The sequence below is a fragment of the Vigna unguiculata genome, chromosome 10 (genome assembly GCF_037176805.1).
Source record: "Vigna unguiculata cultivar grain cowpea cultivar isolate G323 ecotype 2 chromosome 10, ASM3717680v1, whole genome shotgun sequence".
Classification (NCBI taxonomy): Eukaryota; Viridiplantae; Streptophyta; class Magnoliopsida; order Fabales; family Fabaceae; genus Vigna; species Vigna unguiculata.
This window is the reverse complement of record NC_140801.1, coordinates 1,496,197-1,521,794: the sequence shown is the minus strand read 5'-3', so window position 1 is coordinate 1,521,794 and position 25,598 is coordinate 1,496,197. Positions and strand designations below refer to the sequence as shown.

At 30.3% G+C, this 25,598-nt stretch overlaps 2 protein-coding genes across 2 annotated transcripts; both read left to right on the top strand.

Annotated features, from left to right (window-relative positions):
• The first annotated feature begins 6,170 nt into the window (after window positions 1-6,170).
• On the top strand, window positions 6,171-16,577 carry OVA5 (Lysyl-tRNA synthetase, class II). The gene is made up of 14 exons (XM_028050581.2): window positions 6,171-6,449; window positions 6,928-7,146; window positions 7,597-7,708; window positions 8,458-8,566; window positions 8,991-9,048; window positions 9,986-10,054; window positions 10,931-11,038; window positions 11,511-11,603; window positions 12,068-12,172; window positions 13,986-14,192; window positions 14,374-14,468; window positions 14,752-14,842; window positions 15,526-15,696; window positions 16,241-16,577. The coding sequence occupies exons 1-14, from the start codon at window positions 6,228-6,230 to the stop codon at window positions 16,331-16,333; spliced, it is 1,752 nt and encodes a 583-aa protein (XP_027906382.2). The 5' UTR covers window positions 6,171-6,227; the 3' UTR covers window positions 16,334-16,577.
• Window positions 16,578-17,825: 1,248 nt separating this feature from the next.
• LOC114165061 (Nucleotidylyl transferase superfamily protein) lies at window positions 17,826-24,695 on the top strand. The gene is made up of 11 exons (XM_028049711.2): window positions 17,826-18,192; window positions 18,267-18,386; window positions 18,965-19,150; window positions 19,611-19,728; window positions 20,092-20,178; window positions 20,672-20,764; window positions 21,965-22,045; window positions 22,832-22,903; window positions 23,180-23,248; window positions 23,352-23,462; window positions 24,253-24,695. Exons 1-11 carry the CDS (start codon window positions 17,972-17,974, stop codon window positions 24,301-24,303), a joined length of 1,209 nt encoding a protein of 402 aa, XP_027905512.1. The 5' UTR covers window positions 17,826-17,971; the 3' UTR covers window positions 24,304-24,695.
• The last annotated feature ends 903 nt before the right edge of the window (window positions 24,696-25,598 follow it).

Sequence of the window (25,598 nt, the reverse complement as noted above, 5' to 3'; positions counted from 1 at the left end):
TTGATTAAAAGGACTAAATCCACGTATTTCAGAAGACGAAAGACTAAATTAGTCTAAAGTTTCAAAATAGACTAATTCTCAAATTCACTAAAAGTTAAGGGACTAAAAATATATTTAACCCTTTTTTAAATTGACTTAGTTAAATTTTAAATATTTTTATTTTTTTAATGAAAATGTATCATATTATCACTTTGGACTACTGTGAATGATTTCATCATTGAAAGGCACGTCGGAGGGTAGATGAAGATAAAAGTATTTAAATTGTTTATGACCTCAACTCTTAAAGGATGATGAGAGATTTATTGGATGTATCGAAACAATATTATTATATTCTTATCTTCAATAACAATGCTAAGCATTATAACATTTACAAAAAAAGAAAAAACAATAATTAAAGCAAGTATTGATATGGAATAAAACTTGTTATATATTAATTGACCTATACTTAATGTAAAAAAAAAAAAAACAACTTATTCATGCCAATTAAATTTCTAAAAACATAAAACGATTTGTGAAACTACCAATTATTTTGTGCAATTGTGCACAATCACATAATAGAACATCCTTCTGAGTAATGATCATTGAAGTAATAGGTTGCTTTTAGAAATTCCTCTCCACTCCTTCCATGATATTGAGATGCTTCTATGATAGAAGATCTTAGAGGAGAATCATTCATCACATGATTGTTGAAATAGTTTGAAAATTCTTGTTCCTCACATGATTGTTGAAAGTGTTTGAAATTTCTTCTTCCTTCTCATGATTGTTGATAGTGTTTGAAAATTCACCATAGTGTTTTGGAGTGTGTGAAGCATCTTTTTCTGAAACATCTTCTTTTGGAGCATTTGATGCAGTTTTCTTCTTCTTTCCAGATTTTGAGAGTTTTGGAAGTGAGAATATAGTTTTGAAGAAGTTTGATTTCTTCTTAGTCTTTTGATCCTTTTGTTTTGAACTCATTTTCTATCTTTCAAATCCTGCATATACCATGCAAAATAACATTTTTCATAAATGTTAACAATATATTATGTAACACATGATTATAAAATAATTAACTCTTAATAATAGTAATTTAATATAATTAAATCAATTCAAATATATAATCAAAATGTTTATCAATGTATACTATATTAATTAATAATATAATAAATTTGAAACAAATATAAACTGCATGAAAATAACATAAAAAACAAAACATTTAATTTAATTAGCATAAACGTTTAAGAAAATAGACAACTTTTTTTATTAAAATGTGAAGAAATAAATGCACATTAATAATACGAATTTCAAACAAATATAAAATAAATCAAAATAACACTTAAAACTTGAGTATTGAACGGTATTAACCTTCAGAAAAATCAGATAAAAAAATAACTAAAGCAATAATGTAATAATCTAAAATTTTAAAGATAATATAGAAATATAAATAAACATACTAAAAGTATCACCCATGATAATAAATAGTTATTATAACTACAAAAATAAATAAAAAAATTACAAACTTATTCTTTTTCAAATTTACTTAAGTGTATCGTCTATAATCTATAACAATTAATAAAAAGTATATATTTTAATAACTATGTGTATATATATTTTCTTATTAATTAAGTTTTAAAATTATATATTATATGGTTATTATTTTGTGTTTCTATACATTGTGTTTTTTTAATAAGAGTGAGAGTATAGTTATTTGTAAGAAATGATATAAGTGTTACTATTATAATTACTTTTCAAATTGTGGTAATTATTTTTTATCATAAAAATATGAACACACATGATATAATTAACACATGGTTTTCATTTTTATATGTAATAAATAATAAAGATTCTCTCATTTTTATGAACTATTTTTCTATTTTAATTTTAATAATATTTTGCAATCACAATGGAGGATAACAATATAAAAAAAAATCAGAAAAACAAAAAAAAAATAGTAAAGCAAAACAAAAATAAAAAATAAACTAAATATAATAAGAAAAGACTCTCACATAGATTAGAAAAAAGTAATCATCTACCTTGTACCTACAATTAAACTATTGTAGTATGTATTTATAATATCAACTATTTTATTTTCAGACAACAAATAAAACGATATAAAATATAAAAAAATTAACAAAAAAATTATAAGACTACATCAGAAAAGATGCATAAAATAAAGTTCTTAATATTACCTTAACAACTATTTTTCCTCTTCTTGTTTCCAGATTTTTCTTCTCTTTTTCTCCTTTTACTCCTATGCTGTACCAATTTATAGAGAGATTTCTATTAAAGAAAAATCCAAACCCGTGACTCATCTTAATTGATTTGTTTCAATTTTATGATTAAGTTGTAAATCTTTTCATTAACTCACAAACATGTGTATGAAATCACGCTTAAATTACATTATAGTTATATCAATTTTTATTTAGTATAGTTTACCGTTATAAACAATTAAACTAATCAAATGTGAATTATATATAAATAGATGGATGTATTCTTACCTGAGGTAGAGAAGGTGATTAGGAAGATAATTTGTACTTTAAGAATTGATTATTGAGTTGTTGTAGAAGATGAAGAGAGATTAATCTCCTTGTGATGCTCAAGTCACTGAGTACAAAATAAATAATTATAATAAAACTAAGAGAATTGGATGATGAGTACTTTAACTATGATCATTCTGTATTTATAGGTCTTTTTGACCTTAAAGGGAAAATATTCGAAAACATATTTAAATTAAATAAGATATATGATTTATCAATGAATATTTGTCATTCAATCAATTATAATCATATATGTATATAAATATTCGAGTTGTAAGGTTGCATTCGATTTGATTGGATTTTACATTATTATGTTATTAAATATATGGTTTAATTAGTTGGATGATATCCATTTTCATCTACATGTGTCAGTTTGGTATCTGTTTTTGAAAATGTGTCAATTAAGTCATAACTTTTGAAAAGATGTCTCAATTAGGCCATTTTTGACAAAAAATTATTAAAACCGTTAACAGTATTGATATTTAAAATGACTTGTAAAATTAAGTATTGATACTTATATTAAGACTTAATGGTAAAAGTTATGAATTAAGTTAACGACTTTAGTAATTTTTGTCTGTAAGGAACCTGATTAAGACATTTTTTCAAAAATTAGGACTAGATTGACAATTTTTTAAAAATAGATACAATATGAACTGAAATATGTACCATCCAACTAATTCAACCTCTATATATATATATATATATATATATATATATATATATATATATATATATATATATATATATAGAGAGAGAGAGAGAGAGAGATAGGTACATAATGTAATAATTTTTTACATTTTAATTTAAATTTTATTAAATGGGATTAAATATATTTTTTATCTATCAACTATTATAAAAAGATTATGTTTCGTCTTAAACTAAATTCATCGGTATTTCATCCATGTAGTTTATAAAATCATTAAAACATTCTCTTCGACAAACAAAACAATACGAAAAAGTTATATTATAGTTTATTATGAAACTTCATTTGTCATATGAAAAACACTCTGATATAGTTAATTATGATAAAGTTATTAATTGTGTCATGTGATTTGGTAACTATGCTTATACGAGGCTCTTAACATGTTATGTGTTCATGCTTAAAGGTAATTGCACAAGTTTAAAAAAATATTTTGGTTTAAAAGTATTGGTGGTGATTTTATGTCAAACATACAAACATGATAGTGCGTTTTTTATGTTAAAGCATAATTCACTTGGTTTTAGTGTACCATAAAGATGAAACATATAAATATTAAAATGTAGTTTGATCGCGATGAGATATGTTTGTTGGTGGAGAAGATTGATAGACCTAATAATCTAATAAATATATTCACAAATACTCTTCTTTTATTAAAGTTCAAATATTGTTTGAACTCAATTTATATTTATTATGTTTTCTTTTCTTAATTACATGTAATAGTTTATGAGAAATAAATATGATCACAATAAAATAAATTGCATTATTAGAACTACAAAATTATCTTTACTATTAATTATTAAACAAATTTGAAATATATATATATATATATATATATATATATATATATATATATATATATATATATATATATATATATATTCCAATAATTGATGATCATATAAAAAAATTAACTCACAACATCCGTTTATACAAATACCTCACTTTAATCCAGTGTTCCTTTGATGGGGTCGCATTGTGCAAACGAATTTGGGAGCGTGGATTTCAGCCAACCAATGCGTTCCTTTGGTACGATTTGAATCGAAATCAGAGAGCGGATTTGGCCATCCCTCCAAAAGTGTGGTGATACTCATATAATTTGAGGGAGATTACCCTATCTTTTCTCGTTTCCAATGTAACTTTCTGCCATGTCATGATTTTGTGATTGTTTACTCTCCTTGCTAGATTCCTGAGCTTGCATGCATTCCTTCAAACCACACCCTACGATTTAAAATGGGCATATCGTCAGAGTGTGTCATTGTGAATGTTCTTTGCTTTCACCGTGGTGCGTGAATCGTTCTAAGGTCAATGATGGTGTTACTTCTAAAACTTGGGTGTGTGTGAATTGATAACAGTGGTGAATGGTGAGTGCATCCATGGATGGGGAAGAAGATGAAGGAGGTGCTTGGTGTGGTGGGGGAGGAAGATGATGGAGGTGGTGGGTTGTGGTGGCAGACTTAGATGAAGGAGGTGGTGGGAATGAAGTCATGTAGTGCATAGGATATGCGCACCGGTTAACTAACCGCTGTGGTGCATGTGTTTGTGTGTATGACACCAGTTAAGTAACCAATGTCTTTGCATAAAAGAGTTTGACACCGGTTGCGACATCGGTGTCGTGTGTATATTGTTTTTTTTTTTAAACTTTATTTGTATAACTTTTGTTTAAAATTTATTTGTATAACTTTTTTTTTTAAATTTAATTGTATACATTTTTTTACATTCATAAAAATTAATTTTTTTATTTAATATTTCATATAATTTAATATTTTTTAAAATTTGTATTAATTATTTATAATTACTTTTATAACATCAAATTACAAAATTATTCTCTTTTTCTTTCTAATTCTATTTATTTTTACAATTTAATTTATCTATCACATCAATTAAATCTTTCACTAACTTTCATAAAACTTATTTCCAAATTCATCCACTTTATCCTCTAAATCCATCCAAAAAAACACATAAATTCATCCACTTAAATTAACACAAATTCATCTTCACACAATCCCCGTACCCTCGTAGAAACACATCCTAAAAGAAAGTATTAATATTAGTTTAAATAAATTAAAAAAATAGAAACTGTTATTGAGAAATTGTACATGCTTTCCATAAAAAGTTTAACTAATGCTGGTGTAAACATAAGAGATGGCGATGTGACATCTTAGTGCTTATATTTTTTAAATATATATACATTTGATTAAGTATATATATATATATATATATATATATATATATATATATATATATATATATATATATATATATATATATATATATATATATATATATATATATATATATATATATATAATGAGAATAATAAAAAATACCTGAATATTAATAAAATAATTATATTATAAAATTCAAATGAAAATAAAAATAGTATAAAAAATTATCTTTATATATATATATATATATATATATATATATATATTAGTGAAAACACATACATATAAAATATGTGTGTTCATTTTCTTTTAAAAATAAAAAATTATAAAATTATAAAATAAATATAAATAATTCCTGCATTGTATGTATTTTGTAAATAATTTATTTATTTAATTAAAAAATAGTTAAATTTAAAGAAAGTTTAAATTTTAAAAGTTAATTAAATTAATTAAATTTAAATAAAACAATAACTTTAAGATAAATATGAAAAACGAAAGTGGACATAAATAGGAAATTTCATATATATATATATATATATATATATATATTAAATGTATAAATAACATTGACTTAAAAGTTATTTTAAATGTTATGTGATAATTAAGCTATAAAATAATTTGCGATTGAATGACCGATATTTTTGTGTAGTGAAGTTTTTTTTTTTCTTTTTTAAGTATATCATATTTTCTATAATTATTTATTTATGTAAACTCAAGTATTAACGAAATCCATTTCCTTAAAATATAATAATTTAGATATTGTAGCTGTTCAAACTGTTGCGTCGTACCTACATCCCAGCTAGAAAGATAATAAACAGACTTTGGTACGACCCAGTAGTGAAAGAGAGAATGGAAGCGCTAAGAGTGTGCACTCTAACATGGAACCCAGTGAAGCACTTCTTTCACTCTCACGCATTTCGTCGAACACCTCGGACGCTCGTTGTCCGCGCCTGCTCATCTTCCACCACCACTGATACCAGGGCTGCCGGTCGCAATCGCCGGAGCTCGGCGTCGTCGTCTACCACTTCCACTTCCGATAGGGATGCCATTCGAGCCATACGCTTGAAGAAGGTACGTGGCTCTCGCTCACTTGCAACGGTGTCGTTTTGTTGTAATTGCTGTGCTGTGCTTCGTGATGGACGAGTTTAAAGCTGAATTGAAGTAGAGTTTTGAATTGGAAAATTGTGCGTTGTGTGGTTTTTTGTTGAGCTTTAATGTAGGACTGATATTGATTGCCTGGTAGTTAATTTTGTTATCAAAACTTATCTTTCTATTTATCTGTTCTCCTGGCTTGTTTACTTACAGTTCTAGCCAAATGAGAATACCATGTGTGTTAAAAAGGAATACTTTAAGACTAATTTTACTTGGCGGCATTTTTTCTGCTGGGGGATAGGATGCAAAATGCATGGTTGGGACAATGTGAAGATTTTGGTTGAGATGGAGTGTTTGTCAGAGAACTAACAAACTGAGATTCCTTGTTTTTAGATTGTCTTCTTTTTTGGAGAAAGGCTTATCATTTTTGACAATCCTTCTTTGTGGTTGTTTGTAGGTTGAAGAATTGAGAAGCAAGGGGCTTGATCCGTATGCTTATGAATGGGACAAAACTCACGGTGCTAGTCAGCTGCAAGATATCTACATAGATTTGGCAAATGGTGAGGAAAAAGATAGTGAGAGTGACCACGTATCTGTTGCGGGAAGAATTGTGGCCAGGAGGGCATTCGGAAAGCTTGCCTTTCTCACACTAAGAGATGATTCTGGGTCAATTCAGGTTTTGTTTTACTCTTTTTGTACATTCAAGGTAGTGAGTATGTAAATATTGTGAGTGGGGACATTTATAAGCTATTGTGAGCTGTCTGTATTTATGTAAATTAGGAAACCATTGCTCGTTGTAGTTATGAAGCATGTTATGTATAAGAGCCTCCATAGCGTAATTTAAACTCACGAATTCATCATATGTCTCTCGTTTTTTCACTTTCGCAGCATGTTGTGTAAATCTTATAAAGAGACAATAGGATATTTACGTAATCTCTAACAGTAACTTTAAACTAAGACATGTAGGGCTTTTATAAGCTGATGGTATGTTATCATGTTTCTTTGTTCTTATTGTAGTTGATTTTTGGATTCATATTTTATTCATGTAGAGGATAAAAATTGTCCTTCAGTAAAATGAATGGTACAGATAGCTGCTAACTCAAGTTTTTAAAATCCATGATTTCAGCTCTATTGTGATAAGGAGAGACTCATAGGCGATCAGTTTGAACAGTTAAAGGCACATGTTGATATTGGTGATATATTAGGTGTAAGAGGAACAATAAAACGCACAGAAAAAGGTAATTATCTAATCATCTTATTAAATGATTTGGCTAAAAATATGTTTTTAGTAAATTGACATGGCTTGCATTTGCAACATGCTAGATCTTGTGCCCATAATTTATAATTTATCCCAGATTTTCATCTGTATTATCTGTTATCTAAGTGTGAATCAAGGTAAGAACTTGCATTAATTCTATGGCTGTTGTATGCTTGTGAATTCCCATGCATATTCCCTTGCTAAGATTATATAAAATTTGAGATAATGGAAGTTTGCTGCTGATGTGATACATACACAAATTCTAGTATGTTAGCAACTATGAGAGTTTGGGGGACATGGTTATTTTTCCAAGAAGGTTTTCTCTTTATAGGTAAAAGAGGTTATTAATCAGCATGTTTACCCAAATTGCAAGTCTCAAGCTATCTCTAGGTGGATTAAACCAAATAATTTTTTAAAATATTTTCTGATAGTTGTTGTATTATGTTCAACCGGAGTTTGCTCAGCCATCTCTGGTTTCATATATGATTTTTTTTTTGTCATATGAGTGTCTATCTACTGAGATTTCTAGTATATGTCATACCTGTGATTACTCTTTCAAGTTGCTAGGAACTAGTTATGATAATTGCAGACTGAGAAATAGTTAACACCTGAGATTGATAATCTATCTCTGCTGGATCAAATATGCCCTTTGACAAATGCCAGCTGATAGCCTGATTGTTATGAAACATTTGACCATCTTCTCATGTTTTTTTTCTGGTCTTACTTCAGGAGAACTTTCTGTGAGTGTCCAATCTTTTGCAATCCTTACTAAATCTCTGCTTCCACTTCCTGACAAATATCATGGACTAACTGATATAGATAAACGTTATCGACAGAGGTAAGCTTATGCCTTAATATTCGTGTTTGTTCCTTAGCTATTGAAATCACTGTTATATACTACTAGATTTTTTATTTTATTAGTGACTATGATTACAATCCTTCTATGCTAATTTTTTTTTTCCTTTATCTAGTTCATTCAATTTTTGTAATAGGATATCTACATCTACTCATGTTCTTTCTTGTTTCTCGTGTCAGTAAATATATCTTTCAAATTTTTTAATGGATTATATTTTTTATTTATTTCTTATTTTGTGAAGTATGACTTATATCATATCTTATTCTTTCTTTTTAGTTTTGTGCAATTAATTCTTATTACTTCTCCGTTGCATGTCTTCTCTACTTATCCCTCACACTTTTGGACTATCAATTGATTAGCTATGATTTAAAATTTTCTTCACTGTTTGTTGTGGACTTGTGGTTAGGTATGTAGATATGATTGCAAATCCAGAGGTAGCAGATGTATTCCGTAAAAGAGCAAAGGTGGTTCATCTTCCAAACTTTGTTAACTCTTAAGAGTTTAAACCCAATGGTATTCGACTGTTTTAAATTTGATATTAAATAATTGTAATGTTCTAGACTCATTAAGTTTATTTTCCATCCTGTTCCCATGTCTCCAAATTGAGTTAGAACTATTTTTTGTTTTCGTGTTTCTTATTGAGTTAATTGATATATCTTATTCTCACCTTCTTGTGATGTGCTTATTTTCTATCTAGTATTGTTCTTTTCTATAGATAAGTGGAATAGGGAAACAGATCAAGCTGAACAATTTATTCTATAAATTCATGGGAGGATATCAAGGGTCAAAATACAATTCTTGAGAAAAAGTGAAGGGAGTCTAAGAATTGGACTCGGTGGAATAAGTGAATAACAGACAATTAGGTTATAATTGCATTTTGAGTTCTAAGTATGTCTTACAAAATAAGCTAGACTAAAAGAGTAAAAGAATTATGGTCATCATGTTGTTTGGTGTAGAATTTTGATAAAACTATGATGGTAAAGTTCAACCTTGGTGACCAGTTTGGTCTTGCGTAATGGGTTTGAATCCAGAAAAAATCTTTTTGCATATGTGTAATGACCCTCCCCCATAACATTGCTTAGCAAGGAGCCTTCTGGAGTTGTGGTACATAATTTTCCTTACTATTGGTAAAAGAATGATGTTTAATATGTCTATTTTGGGTTGTAATACATTATAACATATGTTTACAGTTCTTTTTCTTGAAATCTTGTTGCTGTGAGTGTAATGATACTTTTCTATATGGGCCTTAATTATATATTTGATTGGATAAGATTTGAAAGAAGATTTAGAATTTTGGTTTCAGGGATCATAGGCTCACCTTGATTGACGAACTTCTCTTATGTATTTCCTGAGCAAGTAACTTGATTGAAATCGACCTTCTAATCAATTTCATTCAAATAGGTTGTATCAGAGATACGGAGGACAATGGATTCTTTAGGTTTTGTTGAAGTTGAAACTCCAGTTTTACAGGTTTGTTGATTTTAATGTACCTACCCTTGCTGCATATTTTTATTTACATAGAAGTACATCTTCAAATGTTGGGGACTACTAGTTGTTTGATATATGATGTTTATATTTATGCAAAGAGCATGGATCTTTTAGAAGTTTTGATCTAACAGGCTAGCTTGATACATGATCTTGTTTGTTTGGTTATTTTCATATTTATGCATTGTACTGGATCTCATGAAAGTCAGATTGATATAGGGGTTATAAGATTTCAATTGAATGGCATAGTGGAACTTGTCAGACTTGTACTGTTTATTATGCCATTGTTGGCTTTGTTTTTACGCATCTAACTATTTGGGTTATAAGTGCAACTCCAAGTCACCTCTGTTTCAGTTTTGCTTGTCTCCTGAATTTGTTTTAATCCTTCATTATCAATCAAGACCAAGTACCAAACCTTTGATGATAACTATAGTGGTGCTATTTGCTAGTTATTTATCTAATAGCCATTTGTTTTTAGAAATTTATTTTGTCATCATTTTTTAATTGTATTTATGTCTTATGCTTTCATGTTTGCTTCCGTTCCAATTTACTAACTCCTTTTTTTTTATTATTTATTATTTTGAGTATTTCTATGTCTTAAATACAATAATGAAATTTTTTGAAATTTTTTAAAATAGTAATAAGGTACCATTAAAATTTTGGGCCTTGTCTATTGATTGTACCATATGCTCTTTCAGTCTCAACTCTCAATACAACTGCTAAGTGATAAATGATGTAATTACTCTCTGAAATGCCTTTTGTTGTAATTTTACTAATTATATGTTACGTAGGAATGTGGCATTTGTACATGGAAGTTTTCTTTTTTTTCTTTTCCTGAAACTGATTAATTTCATTGACTAGGGAGCAGCTGGGGGAGCAGAAGCCAGACCTTTTATTACATACCATAATTCTCTTGGAAGAGACTTATATCTGAGAATTGCTACTGAATTACATCTTAAGAGAATGCTGGTGAGATTTGAAATATTTGTTATTTGTGAAGTCATGCTCCGAAAAGAGCTCAGAGAAGCATTATTTTTGTACAGGAAGGAAGTATCGAGGGGTTTGCCTCTTCTTACTTCACACAGTAGGGGTGTAATTCTTTGTTTAGCAAAGGAAAATACATTAAGTATTCATTCTGAATGTAATGCAAATGAATAAAATTACTGGTCAAAATCTTGTTTCTTTTAATCAAATTTTGAAAATGCCGTGGGAATGCTGAAATTTTACTCTCGACAATACTAACAATTAGAAAATGTTGTCTTTTCTGTTTAAGGATAGTTTCATTCATTTTAGCTGCAAACTTTTTTGAAAATTTTTTCATCCAGAATTATAGAATATGGCATATATTCTTCAAGCTATAAATTTGAAACTGGCTAGATTAATATGGATGTTATTTTTCTAGTGAAGTCATTGACCATTTTAATCTTTTTCTTTTTGATAGGTGGGTGGCTTCGAAAAAGTATACGAGATTGGTCGAATATTTAGAAATGAAGGAATTTCAACTCGACATAATCCTGAATTTACAACTATAGAGGTGAGTAAGAGTTTAGATTCTGGATATGAATTTTTAAGCTTCCGTTACATAGGCCCGAACTGCAGTTCTATAGCAGAAGCGGAAAACCTGGGTCCAATAACAACTAGCTGTTAATATGAGAGGAAAAAGAAAAATAACTGAAGAGGGTGGGATGTGGAAAGTTCAGTTAGCATAGGAGAGAATTTCATGACAGAGTTGGGACAGGTGGCATGTAGGGAGATTTGGGACTCACTGGGGGAGAAGGGAGATGTTACATAAGAGAAAAATTGGGGTGGGGGAAGAGAAGGGGCTATGGAAAATTTGGTGGTGGTTTAGAGGATCACTGCACTAGCTTGGCACATTTCCCCATATTTGGCTTTCAAATTGTTTTAACAGTGATCGTTTGATATTTCAATTTGCACATGACCTTTTTCACTATATATTGAATTGCATTCCGTTAAATACTGATATTAGTTAAACTTTAGATGTACGAAGCATACTCGGATTATCAAAGCATGATGAGTTTGGCAGAGGAGATTGTCACTCGATGTGCTCTTGCAGTTCATGGGAAGCTTACAGTTGATTATCAGGTAGACGCTGTTCTTACTAAATGTAATCTAGAATTGAATTGAATAGATGTGTCAGAAGAGATGCCTATGCCTCTAAAACGGATAAAACATGTTGCTGTATTGTTTATTATTCAATGCTTAAATAGGAAGGTCTAGTCCCTCCTTGATTGATCCCCAATTCTGGGGGCAAATGTTGGGACTTTGAGCTGTAAGGGAGGGCTAGGAGTACCACCATATTATATTATAATATTTAAATATATGGTTGTTCAATTTGACAAAAAAATATTCTTGGTTCTGATTGCTTAATTTAAATAAATATATTATTAATCAAAGGGGCTTTCTATTGGCACATAATAAGAGTACTAAAGACACATTTGTAAATACTTTATTTAAATCACTTGAGAAAACGAGTATGGTATATTTTTTGTGTTTTTGATAATATAAATACTTTTTTTTCCAACAGCACCTTTCTATTTTAACTTCTTATCTTGCGCCTACAGGCATAATAGAAAATTCCTTACTAAAATTTTACAATATCATCCAAAATTTATAATAGTATGTTATGTTACCTTTTTAGCAATACAATAATGTGTACTCAATATAAAAGCAATATTAAGTAATGACTCTAATGCCAAAAAGAAAAAGAAAATTAATCATAAACGAGATCGCAAACAACTTGAATGAATCCCAAAGCAATACATATGTTTTTTCTTCAAAAGTTTATTTATTTATAATTTTATTAAAAAGGCAAATAAGTTCTCAATTTTATTTTATTTATTCAGTGTTTTTTTTTTCCTTTTTACATTGGATACAAGTATACATTTTTCTTTTATTTCTCGTACAACGAAAAAGACCTCCAAAGCCATTTCCCACAAGTGAATTGGTTACATGGATAAAACTACCTTGATTGCCATTGTGTCATGTTCAAAATCAGACAGGCATTTTATTTTCTCTTCACTTAAGTTTTGTCACTTTTTTTTATCAGCAACTTTTGTTAAAAAAATTGGAAATCCAAAACTTCATTTATTGTTCACACAAGGAAAACAATTCCCAGTTATAACTTATAGGTAAGATTTTGAAATTTTCAGGATATAAGAGGAAGCTTCTTATCATTTTATCAATTATACAACTCAGAAAATTCTATCTTCATATATTTGTAATAGTTTATCCAGCCATTATATATCTACAGAGAGTGTTTATACACACACATATGGGGTGTGTGTATATGTGTGTGTGCATGTGTATGCATGTAGGTAATGTACCACCTGAGAACTTTTGTTAAAATGAGAAATAAGAACTATAAATATAAATATTGTATGGTCAAGAATTGTATTTTTATGGCCAAGATAATAGCCGGTGGACGCATGACCCCCCGGCTAACTTTTAATCTTGACCAACCATGTCTAGTTTTATAGTACAAATTTTTAGTTTTTATTTTTCAAAATAGTAAAGAATTCTCATCTGATACATCCATTATTTGAGTGCAGCTTTCATATTATCAATCACTTTCAAATATCCCTTTTTATGTTCTAATCTTAATTGAACCTACTACTAATTTTATGTATTTATCTTCAAATTTGCTCATTCTTCCCCGCAGCCCTTCTGTTCTCATCCTGTCAACAGAGGATATTATGTTTACAATATTGCTTTAAAACTTAAAATGAAGTTTTTTTATATATTCTAGACATTTTCTCTCATGTAGTTCCCTCAATGATGGCTTAGCATTAACTAAAATATTTGAAATGTCAGCTTGAGTTTGATGAGTGATGACATTATACTGAAATTTATTTCCTTATAACAAATTTGTTGAAGGTGGTGTAATGATTCCTTACAGGGAGTTGAGATATGTCTGGAAAGGCCTTGGAGGAGGGAGACTATGCACAATCTTGTTAAAGAAATTGCTGGGATCGATTTCAATGAATTTGGAGATGATATTGAGGTTGCAAAGCGTGTTACTTTGGATACCCTTGGAAATAATCTTGATAAAAAGGATAAAGGTTCCATTGAAGCATGCCAATCCGTTGGCCACCTTCTTAATGAGGTAGACTTTATTCATGAGCATCCGGTTTTTATTCTTTTCATTTGATAAATTTATTTCTTTATTGCAATTAAACTTTTTCTCCTTTTATCTTGGTATTCCTTTCTTTGCACTTTTTGCATTTATTATATTGTTAATTTGATTTGCAGACAATAACCAAATTGTTTTTGTTTTGTTTATTTAGGTCTTTGAGATTTTTGTAGAACCAAAGCTCATCCAACCTACTTTTGTTCTAGACTATCCGATTGAGATATCTCCCCTTGCCAAACCACATAGAAGGTAGAAACATCTCAAAATATCAAATAATGTTATTTTCTGTTATTAAAGGTATTTTTATTCTACCTACTATGAAATATTAATCTTTTCGAACTTAGAATATTTCTTTCACAGATTCAAACTCATCCCCGGGATATGAACTCGGGAATGTTGTACTACGTACTTTCTGGCATGCAGTGATTACATTTATTTGAAAAAAGGCATCCTAGCCAATCTCAATAAGAAAGTGATGCACATTTTCTGTTTCTAGATAGTAGCTTCTATCTTACACATGATCCTACATTAGATACACAGGTTTGACTGAGAGATTTGAACTTTTCATTTGTGGCCGTGAGTTGGGGAATGCATTCTCCGAATTGACTGATCCAATAGATCAGGTAAGATTCAAGTTTTCAAACTTTTCAGGTCCAAGCTGCATAGCATGTGTAGATTTTGCTTATGGTACACTATATGTGATGTGTTTGTCATCAACTGTTTCTCATATTCAACCACTTATAAAAAGGGGAAAATAAGATCCTGGCAAGATAAATATAAAATACTATTCTCTGATAGTTTAGAAGTAGGTTTAGATTCTTGTGGTTGGTAGTTCAGAGGAGTTTATGTATCTTTTCGTTTTACTTTTTCTGCAATTACCTTAACAAGATAGATGACATGTTGGATAATCAGTATCATTTATGAAAATTTGATGACATACCAACAGGAAAACGAGTCAAACTTGGTGCTGCATCATAATCAAATTGGTGCTTTGTGCATTAACTACATGCGATTTCTCCATTTTTTTTTTCACATCCAATAATTCTAAGTTCACTATTTTTTTTCACATCTAATTTTAAGTTCACAGCTACTCTTCTTCAACTTCACATGGATAACCAAGTTAGGTATTTGGAACCAAAAATGCATAGAAACTTGAATGGTTCGTTAATCTGTTCCAGATACTACCAGAAATAGAAAATGGACTTTGTCACACTTGTTTGGAAAAAGAATGAACTATAATGGTTATTTCTATTCTACTTAATTAACTGTCGCAATTTAATTATGGTTTCTTCTCTGAACTTGGTAGAGGGGACGCTTGGAAGATCAAATTAGACAGCATGAAAAGAAGAGGTCAGCTATTTCAGCAAATGATGATAAAAAGGAAGGAAAGGAAGATGAAGATGACTCGTATGAAGTAACTCTTGATGATGACTTTCTCACAGCTTTGGAATACGGAATGCCTCCAGCTTCGGGAATGGTATGGTAACTAGTCTTCATTGTGTATCTTTGTATGGTTGTGGAACTTACCCTTTATTTTTTCTTGTGGTATTAACATGGTCACGTATTGAAGGCACTGATTCTGTCCAATGCAATTAACAATTATCTGGTCCTAAAATCAACTTAATAATAGATTAATTTCCAGATAGCGTCATTTTTTAAGAGCAAAATCATCATGTTCAATTTATATCATAATCATTCTTCATTTTAAATTGTTACTTTAATAAATACAGTGTTGTAAAGGTCCATTATGATTCTCACGTTTACTTTTTATCTTCAAATTTATTTTTCAATAGTTTATTAAATTTCTTATTGAAGAACATATGTATTAGAAATGAATTGAATTATAAGCTATTACTGGAATTTCAATGTTTGTGTATGAGTGATATAATTAGTGTAATAGGCAACAACCATGGTGTATGCAAGCTAATGTCTTCACTTCTCTGAATTGCGATGTTAATAATTTTTGTTAGCATTGTTTGACTTTTCTGTTGTGGCCTTTTAATTGCCATTTTCAAATCCAGGGACTTGGAATTGATAGGCTGGTGATGCTTTTGACAAATTCTCCCAGTATTCGAGATGTTATCGCCTTCCCAGTACTCAAGCTGCAGCAATAGTGATAGGTTTGTGAGTTCACTGTGCTCACTTTTTGCTCTTTCCTAAATGTTAGTGTTCAGTAGTCTTGATTATATTTGAAATCATTGGTAGAACATGTAACAAGATCAAGTTATTTATTATTCCCTCAAATTACCTGTTTGGGAGTTTTGATTTTTGATAAGGCAAAATATGTCACTTAGAATATGAACAAAGGATTAGTTATTCTTCTCCTACAATATCATTATTATTGTCTTCTGGAAGAAAGTTAAGTTGATGGTTATGTATTTTATATGGGGAGGAAATTATAGTTGTGGGCATCAAATGGAGAATTTGATTAAAAAAAATTACAAATAACAGTACCAAATTTTAACCTGTAAATACCGGTGAACATGAGGAAAAAACAGAGAATGGATTGTGTGAATGATTTTCACCTGATTGTATATTTCAAAGTATGGTATATTCACCCTCTGTCAAAATAAATAAAAAAATGGTATATTCACCAAATATAAAATGTAACTAATCTATCAATCAAAATGTCTTAATTTTTTTCAGCCTCCGGGTACTGATGTTTATACATTTTTTTTTTATTTATACATTCTAATTTTTATATTTCATGGGTTTTTTTTCCGCATTTTCTGTATTTTATTCTTTAAATAATTGCCAAAAATGGATTTAGTAATTTAATTATTTAAGGATTTGTAGATAAAAAATGAAGCATCCAATTTGGATCGTTTTTTATTAGATTGGATAAATTGTTTCTAAAAAAAGGAGCATCCAATTTGAATTGAACTTCTAGCTATTTTAATTTGTTAATTAAATGTCATTTTAAGTAAAAACCGATTTAAATGCAAACATTTAATCTTACTGTTCATTCTTTCTAACTTTCTATTTCACTCTTATTTTTGTAATTTTTAATTAAACGTTTAATTTTTAAAAGTACTAAAATAATAAAAGAACGTATGTGAAAATAAATTTAGGTATAACTTTCCTAGAATATGAATGATTTCATCCATAGACAAAAGTTTAAGCACTATTTATTGTAATATATTAAAATTCATTTGTAATATAAAACAATAACCGTTGCTTTTTTCATTCATGATCATTAAGTAATTAAAAAATAATATAAAGAATATTATTTTTTCCATAATGTATTAAATGAATTTTGTTATTTTGTTCATACAAATTATAAGCACATAATTTATTATTCAATATTATATAATTATCTTATTTGAATAATAATTTACGGACAAAAACAATAGTTATTTAATAAAATAATCTAAAATTTATCATTCTTAATATATTGAGATTTCATAGTTTATAAAAGTAAATTACATCACATTACTTAATTGAGTTACTCACTAAAAATAATTTAATATATTCATTTAAAATATCTTTTACAAACTATATATATACAACTAAATTTGTCATGATTTTTTTTTTTCATATTTCAAAATAATACAATACTGTATGAAACTAATTAACAAGGACAAGACAAGTAAACACCTAAAAAACACTTCTAAAGGATAACAAGAAACATCTGAAGATCAAAACCCTACGGCACACACTCTGGTGAAGTCTTTGCAGAGGCACTACATTTCCATTTCCCTCTCTCTCTGTCTGTATTCCAAGGAGAGAGAAGAAGAAGAAGAAGAAATTCAATGGCAGCAACGACAGAGGTTGAGAAGAAGAATCTAGAAGAGGAGGCCGAACAAGTAGTTAATCCATGGGAGGTTTCTTCGAAAGGCAAAATCGACTACGACAAACTCATCGACCGTTTCGGTTGCCAGAAGCTCGACGACGCTCTCATTTCGCGTCTCGAACGCCTCACCTCGCGCACGCCTCACGTCTTTCTACGACGCCATGTTTTCTTCGCCCACCGGTACCTCCATTTCCTTCATTCACTCCCTTCATTTGCTTAAACGGTGATTTGAGAGTGTCGTTTATGTGTTGCAGCGATTTCGCGGAGATTCTGGACGCGTACGAGAGAGGCGATAAGTTTTACTTGTACACCGGGCGCGGACCTTCCTCCGAATCGTTGCACTTGGGACATTTGATTCCCTTCATGTTCACTAAGTGAGTGAGTTCGCGTGTCTCCATTTCCTTCTTTTGAGAATTTAAAACGAATTTGATTTAAATTTGTAGATCTAGTGTGTTGCAGCCTTTTGTGATTGCAAGTGAGCGAGCTAGTTAAGAGTTTGGTACCTGAATTGGTTCACTCTATTGGCTTGTTTTTAGGACGGAATTATGCAGGTTGATGGAAAACTGAGAATCTAATATGTTGTTTTTGTATTTAAGATTGGCTTTTAAAGAGTGAGCTTAGAATTTGGTACTTGAATTGGTTGACGCTAGTGGCTTATTTCTTGACCAATTTATATAGGTTGACTGGATTTCAATTTTTTATTAAGTGGAAATTTGACGAAAAATTGTAAATATATTGTGTAGGCAATATCTATTAGAATTTCTGTGTTAGTGTAGTTCGCTTTTTGTATTGATGTAGTCATTTTCATATATGATAGGTTAAGAGAGTTTTACCATGATAATTGATTGAAATTAGATGCTTAAGTTGTGGGTCAAGCTTGAAAATAAAGGTGAGTTCTCAATTCGTGTTATTGCTCGGGATGTTTGTTGACTTGGAGGAAAATGGTATGTAGGTATTTGCAAGATGTGTTTAAGGTTCCTCTGGTTATACAGCTCACTGATGATGAAAAGTTCTTCTGGAAAAATCTTACTGTAGAGGAGTGCCGAAGACTAGCAAGGGAGAATGCAAAGGACATCATTGCTTGTGGTTTTGACATTTCAAAGACGTTCATCTTCTCTGATTTTAATTATGTTGGCGGGTGAGTTATAAATGTAGTTTTCCCTGATATGTGCAGATTTATTAAATCATGGATTAGTTGAAGTTTAAGGGATTTTATTTAAAATGTTTAGTTATACATTAGTAAAATTAGTTGAATCTCAGGCATGGTTTTCTCTTATTCAGCAAAAAGTTCTCCAGTTTATCAAGAACATTGCACAGAATTTCTTTCCAAGATGAAGTTTTCTCACAGAAATTTTAAGTTGAGCAACTTTTAATGTGCGAGCACTTTTAATGTTTTTGGGTCTCATTCTCATACTTAAAAATGAATGACTGTTAAAACTAATTTGGGGCTTTTAGTACACATCATAATTAGAAGAGAAAATACGGAGTAAATATTTTATGTTTGAAATAAAATGTCGCACGAGAAATTTCCCAATCTCTTTTTCTTTTACTGTTTTACTGTGAGTATTCTGTTGTCTGAGGATAATTTTCCTTTTCAGTTCCTTCTACAAGAACATGTGTGAGGTTGCATCACGTGTGACTTATAACCAGGCAGTTGGCATTTTTGGTTTTGCTGGCGAAGATCATATTGGAAAAGTTAGTTTTCCGCCTGTGCAGGTATAGCCCATTTCTTCTCTTTACAGAATGATCCCTAACTTTAGTTTTCGGTTACTGTAGTTGGGCTATTAGTTTACTTCCTGGTCATTTCTCTTCTTTGCTGATACATAATGTATTGTTATCAATTACATGTAATAGCGGCACTATTCATATTTTGTTCAAAATAGGTTATTTGAACATATTTGTGAACTATTGAAAATGGAACTTAGCATCATGATGATGAAACTATATATATCCTCTGTGTATAATGCTTTGTGTAAGTTTGTTTTTCCTAGTTATAATTGAATCCATTTGATTTAATAATAGTACATATTTGAATTTTTTACATGGTAATGACTGCATGTGCTTCTTTTGTCTATGCAGGCAGTTCCATCATTTCCCACTTCATTTCCTCACCTATTTTCTGGAAAAGAGAATCTCCGTTGTTTAATTCCCTGTGCAATTGACCAGGTCAGTTGGACATTGTTAGAATAAATAGTCTTAAATAGGATTTATTGTATTGTGTGCTGGAACACCTAGGAGCATGCTTTAGATCTTGTTCCTAGGAGTATCTTCTAGAGTTCTCGTCTCTTCTCATTCATTGTATGTAATGTATCCCAAACTACTATAAATATGAAAACCTAAGAGAGGGGAAAATACTCAAATTCACTCTAAATCTTCTTTACTTTAATCTCAAGTGACATCAATGCTTTTATATGCTAGTTGATTTCGCTGAAGATTACCTTGTATGGCAATGGCCAGATCTGATTACTATGTATCTGTAAATTTATTCTTGTCCAAACTCTCTTCATTCCTGTAAATATTTAAAGAAAAATGTCATAAAAAGGATCTGTTCCTACTTAAAGCATTTACCATTTCTCAAATGCATGTGAACATCATGGTCTGTTATTTTCTTTCTAGCGTTCATCTTATTCTTGGTAATAGCTTTTTATGTCACATTCAGGATCCATATTTTAGAATGACGCGTGATGTTGCTCCTCGAATGGGTTTCAACAAGCCAGCTTTGATTGAATCTTTATTCTTCCCTGCATTACAGGTATTCTTGTGTTGCAACATGCCTACTTTATCAAATTGATTAAGAGAGCTTCTGATATTCATCATTCTGCTAACCTAATTAAACTCTTAATTCTCTCCAGTATATTTTTATTTTGTTTTATTATGAACTGTGTTTTACAAAAGCCTAAGCTGTTGGGTTAAGTATTCTGCTGCCATAAGCATTCTTGGCCACCTTTTACAATGCATTCTCTGGCCTATTGGACACCAACTTCAGCTGCCCACAAACATACAAAAGCCCACAATAAATACCTTCTTACAAACAAACTCAAAATATAATATTATGCTAACATAACTTTACGAAATTTAATTTCTTGCTACTCCATCTCGCAACGTGATCTATTTACATTGTCAACTAAGAGTTATTGTCGGATCCCTAGGCTTCGTCAACTCTTACCTAATGTGCTTGTGCATCTCTGCATGCACATTCTCATCATCTTTATTGACTGGAGTTACTAGGTCAGGCAGCTGGTCTTTGGCGTTCATTGAATTGAGAACCACCATCACTTGTCCTAGTCATATCAATTTGCACATACAAGAAAAGCAAGCATATTAAGAAAAGCATTCAATGCAGATAATTAAACCTTAAAAATATATGGAATAATTTTCTAGATTACATAACCCTATTCAAAACCTTCAATCTATATTTCTAATTTTAAATTGCACAATCTGGAATGTATTTCAAGATTGAGCAATCTGGAGCGTCCCTCGACAAAACCAAAACATGAACTCACGATGCACAGAAGCTTATTGGCTCTTCCATGTATCTGGGGGTGGCACTGATTGGACCAAAATAAACAATGGTGGTCAGAATGGTTCATGCATATGGCACAAGCTTGGACTGCAATTTGTATGGAGGTCTAGACAGCAAAGAGAGTAGGGTTTATTTAGTTTTGTATTTGGGCAAAGGGTTTTGGTGTTTACACACATTCCATGGGAATAGGAAGGAGCATAAATTTAGTTGTGATTTTTGGGTCACTTGGAATTCAAAACCCCAAAACTATCTAATAACATAACGTATGCTAACACAAAAAGAGACATTGCTCCCACAATGCCCCATTGTGTCTTTGTTCATGAACGAGTATAGAGAGGGGAGCCACAATCATATACTACTCTGCATGTTGGGTTGGGATTTTGTTCTGTCAACCATGATCTCACATCTTTAAAATATACATGTTTGCAGGGGGAAACAGGAAAAATGTCTGCCAGTGATCCCAATTCTGCAATATATGTGACTGATTCTGCAAAAGATATAAAGAACAAGGTGATACTGATATTACTCTCTCTAAAGTTTTTTTTTTCCTGTTAATTCTGTTGCTTATCTAGAAGTCTTGTAGATTTATTTGTTCATTGTGACAAAAATTAGCAGTAGTTTCTTCTTTCTTTAAAATCTTGCTTTGTTGAGGAATCTCGGGTGACAAAGTAAATCTACTTGTTGACATTGGTGTCTGTGTAATGTGTATAATTTTCCAGAAATTATTGAAGGGCTTTCTTTCTCTTTCCCTTGGAAAAGTATTCATTCCAACTTATTACCACATACTAGATTTCATATGTAAATCTTGCTTTTCTTTACTGGATAAATTAGGATCTGTTTGGCTTGAGTACTGTTTTCTGATTTTGTTTATTTGATTGTGCAAATAGTTGCGAAATGCCATCTTGTTTTTACTTTATGTTGTTCGTTTGCTTTACTGGATAATCTGTTTGGTTTGAGTACTGTTTTCTGGTTTTGTTTATTTGCTTGTGCAAGTAGTTACAAGATGCCATCTTGCTTTTACTTTATCTTCTTTATTTTCATATATTTGTATAGGAAACAATGGAAACCTAGGTAGGTGTCTTTGAAAGCAGGAATCTTAAAAACAAGGTTTTTTTTTTTTTTTTAATTATTCTGTAAAAATAAGAAATAAAAACAGTGCATTTTCTAAAGGCAAGTGGGCCCTAATATCTTGCACATGTCACACTAAAATTCTTTTTTTTTTTCTAAGCAACATCTGTCTGGTTTTTCCTGCCTTCATTTGGTTATTTCACCAAGTGTATTTGTCGCTCTCTTCAGGTAAACAAGCATGCATTTTCTGGTGGGCAAGATTCGGTTGAGAAACATAGGCAATTGGGGGCAAATCTTGAGGTAACGGAATTATTGTCGGTTCATAAATAATGCAGTTTACATGTAATAGATGTATAAACCTCATCGTTTATTTAATTTTCCCCCGTCACCTAAATTATGAAAAGTGATAGAATGAAGAAGGATTAAGAAGGCACATGTATATAATATGCCTAATAAAATTAAAACCAAAGATTAAACCCTATTTTGTCTAATAAATTTTTTTGCCTTTCTTTTAGTGCTCCCATCTTTACCTCCTGTTACAGTCCAAGAATTTTGACATTTTGTAACATGATTCAGGTTGATATTCCAATCAAATACCTGACATTTTTCTTAGAAGATGATGCTGAACTTGAACACATTAAGAAGGTATAGTTTCTATCCTTTTTCCCCAATTTGTTTAATAATACAAATAGCACAATGAGGAACCCTTTATTTTTTTTCCCTAACTTGTTCTGTTATTCTCTTGTAGGAATATGGAGAAGGGCGCATGCTAACGGGTGAGGTGAAGCAACGGCTAATACAAGTCTTGACTGAAATAGTGGAGAGACATCGTAGGGCTCGGGCATCTGTGACTGAAGAGGTATGCATTCAACAATAATAGATGTCATTGCATAGATGCCTATGCTACAAGAGTGAAATAATTATACAGGGAAAATAAGTTGACATTTCGATTGTTAATTGCATAATCTTGAGTATTGCCGAAACCAATTATTAACCTGGGTGAAAGGAAAGTCTCGGGTGTAGGGATGGCAACGGGTTGGATTGGGTACGAATAGTGTCTATTCGCAATCCGACCTGCAAAAAAAAAATCCGCCTGTTTATCCGTCAGGTATCTGCTTAAAAAATATCTGCGGATATTTTTAAAACCTACGGGTACCCGTGAATATCCGATACCCACAAATATTTAAAAAAATATATATTTTATAAATTTTTTAATATAAAATTATAAAAATATAAATTAAATTAAATTTTAATTATAATTAAATTTGACATAATAAAATATACTGTTAATTTTAATTTTAATTAAATTTAACTTAATAAAATATAAATTAATTTTTTTTTTTTTTTGCGGGTAATGGATATCCGCGGGTACGGATAGTATGATACCCGTACCCGATCCGTTTATAAGCGGGTATTAAAATACCCGTTACCCGCGGATAATAAATACCTGTGGGTAGTAATTATCCGTCGCGGATTTTATTCGTGGATATCCGCGGGCGCGGATATTTTTGTCATCCCTACTCGGGTGGAATTAAGAAAAGCCCATATTGTTGAATATTGCTAGAACACTTGAAAGTTGTTTACTATGAGATAAGATTTTTGTATACGATGCAAAACTTACATATTCTCTATTTCCATAATTCTTTCAGATGGTGGATGCATTTATGGCTGTCAGACCACTTCCCTACATGTTTGACTGAAGTCTTCCTCCATTTGTTTGCCCAAAATTGCTGAGATCCACTTGTTAACCGGGTCTTTCTTTTTTTCTCAACATGAAAATGGGTTTTTTATACTACGGTTTTGTTGGATAGACTTGCTATCATCAAAATTTGTACCATTTTTTACTACCATCTCACAATTAAAATGGCAAGGAGCTTGGTTCTTTTGAGTTATATGAAAGGAAAAAAAATGATTAGCATTGGAAGATCGAGTTTGCAGTTTAATTAGGCTCGAGTTGGTTAACCTATGAATGAAGTTCTATAAAATGCCATAATAGATTTTGTATTTAACATTATCTTGTCTGTTATAACTGAAAGACGATTGAAAAATGTTCGTGAATTTAGAGTCGAAGATACAAAATGCATTCCGAACTTTTTATGATCTCACTCAGCAAAGGATTAGCTTTGTCTCTTGTACCCCATCGTTACAATGTAGTGTCTTTGTAAAATATTTTTATTGACACTTTCTGGATTCAAATTTCAGTGAAAGATTATGATTGATGGATTTATATGTAAGTAGATTCATGAATAAGTAGATTAGGGTTATGATTGATAAATTTAAGTTAATTCGGTTATGGTTAAATATGGTTATAGTTTCTAAATTAGGAAGCAAAATTAGAATTTTTTTCTATTTTAAATTTTGATATATTTTAGTTTTCAAATTTTAAAATAAAATAGATATAACTTTTTTAATTTAACAATGTTATCTCTTTTATATGTTAAATATACGGAATTTTTGAATGATAACTTGAAATATTGTTTGACATATTATAATAAATATATAATGCATTGAGTTAATTATATTATATTTATTTATTTGGGACTAATTATCAAAACTTGATATAAGAATTAATTCTAATTTCATATGAAAATAAGAACTAAATATATTTAACCCGTTTGATTAAGATGTTTTCTTGCAACATTTTATTTAACTGTAATTCTGTTATCATTAATTATTTTATTCGTGTACAAGTCTCAATGATGAATGATTGAAGATTTTATAATCGAAATGGGAAAAAGTAAATAATGTTAACTGATTATTGTAATTGGTATGAAGTTAATTATTTCATTTATATTTAAGTACAGTAGTAGCTACTTTGCCACTTTTATTTTATCTAACTAAAAAGATGCAGATAAGTTAACCATCCACTAACGACTAATGTTGAAAAGTAAAAATGTAGCTTATGGTATAATAATAGAAAAATATTTTTCGAAGCCAGTTATGACAATTAAATGGATTGTATTTATGATCACAGTGCCCATCAGAGAAAAAATAA